The sequence below is a fragment of the Brienomyrus brachyistius genome, chromosome 17, assembly GCF_023856365.1.
Source record: "Brienomyrus brachyistius isolate T26 chromosome 17, BBRACH_0.4, whole genome shotgun sequence".
NCBI lineage: Eukaryota > Metazoa > Chordata > Actinopteri > Osteoglossiformes > Mormyridae > Brienomyrus > Brienomyrus brachyistius.
The window spans coordinates 3578555-3586349 of NC_064549.1; the positions used below are offsets into that span (position 1 = coordinate 3578555).

General features: G+C 46.3%; 1 protein-coding gene across 1 annotated transcript; it reads right to left on the reverse strand.

Moving 5' to 3' along the window:
• Positions 1-377: 377 nt before the first annotated feature.
• LOC125712293 (adapter molecule crk-like) lies at positions 378-7112 on the reverse strand. Its single transcript, XM_048982210.1, has 3 exons — positions 6595-7112; positions 4510-5087; positions 378-2419 (listed from the first exon to the last, which is right to left on the reverse strand). The coding sequence occupies exons 1-3, from the start codon at positions 6812-6814 to the stop codon at positions 2282-2284; spliced, it is 936 nt and encodes a 311-aa protein (XP_048838167.1). The 5' UTR covers positions 6815-7112; the 3' UTR covers positions 378-2281.
• Between the last annotated feature and the right edge of the window lie 683 nt (positions 7113-7795).

The following is a 7795-nucleotide window of genomic DNA, read 5'->3' on the forward strand; positions in this document are numbered from 1 at the left end:
TGTTTGCTTACAAATTGGAATAAAACTTGTGCTCTTTGATTTTAAATGTATTAAAATGCTATACCATTATACTAATTATCATATGATGTGCTGGTCATATGTAAAAGGAATGCTTTTCCCATATAGCAACACCTGTAAATGACCGCTTAAAAAAAGTTTAAATTCATAAGATCCCTTGCACAAATTCTGAGATAGAACAATTTTGTATGGACTGCTCTTGTGACTATGTCTATAAACCTAAGAAAATAAAACATAACACTGGTTACCTGCCTTTTTGGAGTATCTGGATTACCATAGCAACGATGAAAAAAAATGCATGCATTTCGCCTTCACATCATTTACTCATTGCGTTCTTATTGATTATATGTTGTTGCAGGTTCTTTTCCTTTCAGCACAGGCTGTTGTGGACAATTTCAATGAGAATGTTTTACACTAACTCCTGCCCTCTCCAAGCTTACTAAGCTACATTACTCCTAAAATAATCTGAACTTCTTACAACTGTTACTATTAGACAGGGGAACCCAGTATGAACAGTGCAGGGTCGTGTGCTTTTCACAGTGTCAGTGAGTGGTGCATTGTGGGTAGTGCCTTACGAGGGAGATGAAGGGCACCGCAGCATCTTCTACTCCCAGAAACAAATTTCCACGTTCTGACAAACAGGGTGGTGGATTGTATCTGAAGCCGGATGCTGGTTTTTGGAGGATGTCTGCTGTGAGAGCAGGCCGAACACAGCCTAAGAACACAGTGTACTACGGCAGCAGCCTACTGCTGTCCAGCGTGCCGAGTATGATTGTCGTGTGACCCGTCATAAGAATATAAAATTAATCAAAATCAGACGCCGTTAAACCAATTTTCACAACTCCCTAAAACTCTCCAATCACAGGTATCGATACAACTGCTAGTGTGTTCATGACAGCTAATAAATACTAGTAGTGTTTAACCGCTTACATGAGTATATACAGCACTTTATAGATTTCATTTAAAAAGGAATTACTCCATGGCTGAAGCAGTAGGGAAACGCCTGCTGGGAGGTCAACTGTATTAGAGAGAGACACAAAAACGTGCAGAATGACCAGCCCCCGCATCTGCACGTCCTGAGGCCCTAAGACCCCCGAACCACCACCTTTTAAAATGTGGCTGTAGAGCGACTGCATTAGGGGCCGACAAGCTGCGGCTCCATCTGTGACTAACGAAGAGTCCTGGCTGAAGGGGGACGGATGTCGGCTAATCTCCATACAGACAGAAAGGGGGGTGGTGACAGGAATGTCATTAGAGTGAACGTACACCTCTTATCAGAGGCTAATTAGGGGGATTCTTAGCTACTTGGTTTAAGGCTCCTAGAAATACAAAATAGGAGATAAAAACCAGCCAAAAACTGCCCATATACTGAATATATATAAGCCACATATCTTCAGGCCCGGGGGGGAGGGAAGCAGAGAAAGAAAATAGCAGAACGGGTCAAATTACACCTATTGCCGACTGCCTGTCACTTCTGCGTTGTCATGCTCACACTGAAGTGCATAGGGCCCCAAAACGAATCGTGCAGGACCATGTTACCTCGAAACATCCTCCAGACAGCAGAGGGCGCCCTCATCTGCTCCCTTATCTTCCTTATGCTTGTCATACCTGTTTGCTCCCTCCTACATCTGCATTAATGTTTAGGTCTATCTCATACGTCCAGAATAGACACACCCAAGCATGTAATAGTATACAGCTACATATACAATTTCCTTTTTATTACAAAAAACATTTAACCTTGCTCGTAGTGTGGATCACAGCTCAAAAACATCCCTCTGAGCCACTGTAGTCGAAAGAGCAGACACCAACAATGGTGGAACACCTCAGGGGCGCTGACGCTGTGCTTCCAGGTCAGGTGAACCAATTGTCCTTTCCTCCTCTCTCTATTAAAGTCTGAGTTAGACATAGGCAATGCAGGAAAAAAAAAGGTCCTTTAGTTCCTAAGAGAGTATACGAGTGTGTGTGTTGGAGTATCTAGATGAATGTAAGATACCAAAGCCTAATAATACCAGAAATTAGCATGAGGCAAATCCAATTACACATCTTATTCAGCAAAGGCATTGAGGAAGAGGGGTAGTGGCACGTTGGACCATTATAAAGATGCAGAAATTGTGGAGGTGAACCACTAGGCCTAGAATAGATAAAGCGGAGATCAGAGGTTTGAGGTGCAACCCTGTGTGCTCACACATGCATGTGTGTGTGTATGTATGTATGTAGAACTGTATGCATATGAATGAAAGAGAGGAGCTGGGCACAGATGCCCTCAGCTGAAGTCGTCCTCGGAGTTCTGCTGGTCGAGCAGCCGCACGTGCGTGAAGGGGAAGTGACCTCTCCTGCCCTTGCACTCACCCTCCCACTGGCCGTTGACATTGATCTTGGTCACCTTCACCATGTCACCCACCTGCAAGAGCAGCACACATGCGTGAGCCTCCACCCTCAACACCCAAAGTGTTGTCTGACATCAGGGAGATCGGTGCTTTTGCACTTACAGGGTTAAATATATTTGTCACCTGCACCAGCTTCAGACAAAGGTGTCTGTGTTTTAAAGTAAAAAAAAAAAAAAATCTATAATTTCTTATTCAACAGGAAAGGCAATTGGAAGATTTTTGATATTACTCAAAATTTACAAAGCTAAAACTTTGATCTTTACCCCCCATTAATTAATCATAACCAGATATATGATTTATTAACTCAAACCAGTGGCATAAGAACAGAAATACATTTGTAATTATTGCTAATATCAGTGTGAATACTTCTTTATTGTACCGTGTACTGAGTGTGTGTGAACATACACCCCCAGCACAGTACTCTCAGGTATCAAAAGCCACACAGACGTAAGAAGCACGTGCTTCTTAGGCTGCGGAGGTCCTTAAATCCTCATTGTGCACTGTGGCCTGAGCCATTACTGACCTTAAACTCACACCCACTGCGCAAATACTACATGAAAAAACAACACTATCCACAAGGTGGCACCATAATACAAAATGGATACAGGCGCCTGCTCACCTTGCCTTTCCTGTTTCACAGAAATGTATGGACAATTCACAGCATCCACTATGTGGTTAACAAGATACCCGAGTTACACAAAATGAACACTTGATCTGGTGTAATTTTAATACACAGTGCAAATATGTTTAAACTGCTGGAACAAGCAGCTAAGAAACATTAATCCAGGTGTGACCTACAGCAACTTTGATGCTTCTAATTAAGTAGCACGTTCTGAAGAGAGGAGGAAAGGACTCTCTCCTGCTCAAGGGAGATGGGGGATGTGGAAGGTCAAAGGTCAAAATTCTGAGCACAAGGACACACTTCTACACAAAGCATTTCCTGTCCGAATCCACCTCCATTGCAAATCTGCCTCAGTCCCCCCCCCCCCTTTGTCTTTTGTTTACATGTAGGAAAGAGGGTGTGGTGAGGATTGCCGAGGCCAAACCCTGGGGCCAGTGGCCCTCGTTATTTTCAGAGAGACGCAGAGTCTCCCGGTTCAAGCTGCCCCATCACAGCTCAGCTGCCTCATGCTCTCGTGCTGCAGTCGGATGCTAATATTACAATGTCAGGCTTTTATTATTTGTTATTGATGCTAGAATAAAAAGCATAAAAATAGCGCAAACGGACTGTTGGGTTACTGATGATTTGTTATTTTCCAGAAGTGCAGTGGGGGGGGGGGGGGGTATGAATCGTTTCTTTGGGATACTGCAACACTGGGAGAAAACTGTAGGTTGTGCGATGGAACTTAAGCAAGGTTACATTAATATTTCAAAACACTGTGTGTGTGTATATATATATATATATATATATATTTTTTTTTTTAATAACGATGTTCATTTTTTGCGATGAGCTGAAAATGTACCTAGAATAAATAGCAACTAAACAGAACTTATTACCTAACAACGGAATCTGTCATGTCAGGACGACCTCCCTGGGTTAAAAAGTGCAGCTTGGAGAAATTATATTGTCGTGGAGCCACCAGAACAGCCTCGCTTCGGAAAATATCACGGTATCTGGACCGTGTGCCAGTGTGGGATATTAGATATTGCCCAAGCCCAACCCCAAGCCAGCTATCACAGTCCGCACCCCCTGACAACTGCACGTGCGTAACGTGCAGTGTCATTATTAACATTGCACAGGCCTAGTTAGAACCAGTAATCCCTCTGAAAATAAGAGTGTCATACCCATCTGAGGGAAACAAGGGACCATTGCACCAAGAACCCCCCCCCCCCCCCCCCAAGGTAAGCAGAGTGACAGGACACACTCTCATACCATCTAATTACTATGTTATAAAGGTATCTTAATTAACTATTTTGGAGCTAATTCATAACTTCCCCCAAGTATAGGTAAGCAGAAAGAAATTAAGGCAAAATTTCCAAAACAGAAACAGGTCAGCTATTGGCATCAACAACTCTCCAGCTGGTTCTGCCAGCGAGGCATTCAGAAAGCTGCTCAGAGCGGACAGGCAGAGACTGGGAGAGGGAGACAACGGAAGACTGGTACCTCCAGCGCCAGGGCGGTCTTGTCATAGGCATTGGGCACCCTCTTCTGGACAACTTGCGCATAGACGGGGCCATTCTGCAGGTTGGGCAATGGCGTGTTAAGGCTAGGCTGAGCGTAGGGGCCTGGTTCTCCCAGGACTGCGGGCTGAGCACGGATGCCATCAGCATTCCCTGCCGATGTAACTCCTCCAGGCCCTGTGCCAGCAGCGTTGTTCGGGGAGGATGGCCTGTACTTTTCCACATAGGGCACGGGGATCATGCCGGTGCGACCCTCTGAGTTCTGAGCATTCCACCACTGCTCCTCCGGCTTCTCCAGAACCCGCAGCACGTCGCCCTTGCGAAATGGCAGATCCTCATCATCATTTCCAGGGAAGTCGAAGAGGGCACGCACATACTCGGGTTCATCCAGACGCTGGGGAGCACCCCCCACATTGGCACTGGCCAGGCCCGGGTGCTTGGCCTTGCTGATGGGCTCGATTAGCGTGGTGGTGTCTAAGTAGTGGATTTTGTAGAACTCCAGCAGTGCCGGAAGGGTGTCGAATTCCTGGTCCCCGATGCGAAAACGAGGAGCAATATGCCCTGGGGGGGTGGAAGAGACAGGTACAGTCTGACAGGAGCTGGGCTAAGGACATGGAAACCTTCAGAGCTTGAATTCAAAACGTTAAGGAAATCACATAAGAAAACACTGTTACATAGAAAATCGCTGTGAATGAAGTACTACTTGGGTGTGGTTTGGTCCACCAGAGCTGCCGAAGCTAAGCCACAATAATGAAATTACTAGCACACTTAGGAGGGTAGATTTAGAACTATTTTAGAGGCTAGATTCTCTTTTCAATGAGTTGCATACAATCATCAGCTGGCAGCATGCTGCACTGGGTACTCTGTGCATAGGGAATACAATGTTCCCCATACAGACAAATTGCATTATTTCTCTCAGCTTAACTCAGTGAGATGATCAACATATGACCCACACACTCCACCTGGCATGTCCACTCACACCCTGCAGGCTGTATTTGGAAACAGCTTAAAACTTCCTTACCGATTCAAAGAACATTGATACGCTTCAAAAAGGAGACAAATGACTGTTTTGGTGTGATGAAACGCCAAGACCACAAATCGTAAATTACTTCGTAAATGACCGAACCGAGACCAGAGAAGGACGCGCCTGAGTCAGGGTGTGCTGGTTTCGTGCCGGAACGGCTCCTCGGTCATCCGTACACGCCTGTTTGCTCAGCAAATGGTGAGACATCCCGCTTAAACTTTAACAGCAGCGGTGTGGAGACTTAGTGAGCAAAGGCTGAAGCCAAACGCAGTTGCACAACAGGACACAAGGGGTCTGGTTTGCCCACAGAAACAGGTACTCCGACCTTTGGACCACTTACGCGACAGATTGGTGTTTTACCGAGGAAATCAATAAAAGGATCCAAATAAAGTCATCCAGGCAGAATACCCCTGGATTAATCACAAACATGGAGGTAGCAGCTTATGAGAATCACGCCAGGAAAGTGCAGTGCGGCTCACCCCGCCCCCTTTCTGATCCACAGCCGCTGATCTTCGGCCTTCTGAAACTACATTAGTGTCTTAAAAACATGGATCATGCCTTTATGAAAAGAGGCTGATCACAGCCGGCAGGGACAGCAACCCTTAATCGGGGGTCAACCCGCAGATCTGCCGAGGGGGAAGCTGGCGGGAGAAATAACGTTCTGCATCGACTGGCGACTGCGCTACAGCAGAGCCACTTACATGAGCTACATTAGGATTTCAGCCGCTGCTTCAGTCGCAGAAAGACCGACGATCGACGACCAGGCGGGTCCACATCAGAGCCACTAACACGCCACACTGGCAGATAACACGCCTTCCGTTACAAGCAGCCACGTAAACAGGCTGTTCAGACTGTTAGCGGACAGGTTCCCTGTCACCCAAACCCACAGCGAGGGACAAACCAATGACTGGTCACAAAGAAAGTTTATTCAGGAATTATGGTAATTCCGTGTAAATCCACTCAGCTGCTGTTACAGCAGACATGCTCACTACCGAGGGGTGTAGCTGTTAAGTTGCACCACAAGCTCGGCCGTTTCTCGCTCACCTGTACCGGACTGCCGGCTGTTGCTGACGCTGTTTATGATATAATGTGACACCTTTGAGTTCTCCGACACGGACAGCACGTAGTCGCCGGGGATGGTGATGGAGTCCCTGACCAGAAACACCCCGTGCCTCTGGCCGTGCAGCAGGTTTACCGCCTCCTGTCGGCTCAGCCGGCCCCAGTACCAGCTCTCACGGTCCTCGGCGTCAAAATTGCCGGCCATTGCTGACACCCCAAGCGCCCCTTCGCCTCTTCGGCTGCGCGACCAGTATTCAACTCATACAAAAAAACTTTCGCCCCTGCCTGGGAACACGTTAAGAAAATCCACGACACCCGTGCAAGCCTTTTATATATTTTGGCCCGACCAAAGAAAAGAAAAGACCGAGCACACTTAAGGGCTGCTCCTCTTCGGCGGCTCGGGATTTCGGCACCCCGGCGGTCCTACAGTCTCGGTGATTGTTTCGGTGTAATTCTGGATCGAATCTTTGAACTTGTCGCAACTAACTTCAAAAAACTGAAATGGCGGACCTGAGAGGAAAATTGACCTCATCAACCGGATGTGATGTTTTTTGAGAATTTTTTTCTTGGGATGTGGCTGGGGGCGGAGAGGTGTTCTGGCAATCCGGAAGTATATCATTCTGGGAGGCATGGGTAGCCATGTTTATGAGGTCGCTAACTGGCTCATATTGATGGGTAAGACGTTCCTAATCTCATTAGACTGACCAATAAATTCGTGTTTAATTTAAGTTTATTTGACACCGACAGTCATAGTATTCTTATTATACGCGTATACTTAATTGTATAGAATAAATGTTAATACACATCAAATTCCATCTAAATTTAAAAAAATAAAAAGAAAAAGTCAGATCGATACCGAAGCACGATATTCAGCATTTTACATTGATTTATACCGCTCACAAAAGTACAAATACCCACATCATGTTGGTGTATTATTAGTTTCTGTAGATAAACCCATCCATCCATCCATCCATTTTCCAAACCGCTTATCCAGTACAGGGACGCGCGGCCCTGGGGCCCATTCCAGGAAGCACAGGGCACCCTGAGTGGACGGGATGCCACTCCATCGCAATTCCACGTATACAACCACACACGCTCCGAACACCCCGCGACTTCGAACATGTCACAAGCGGTTACAGAAAATGGACTGCTGGATGGACAACCATACACTATGGGCAATTTAGAG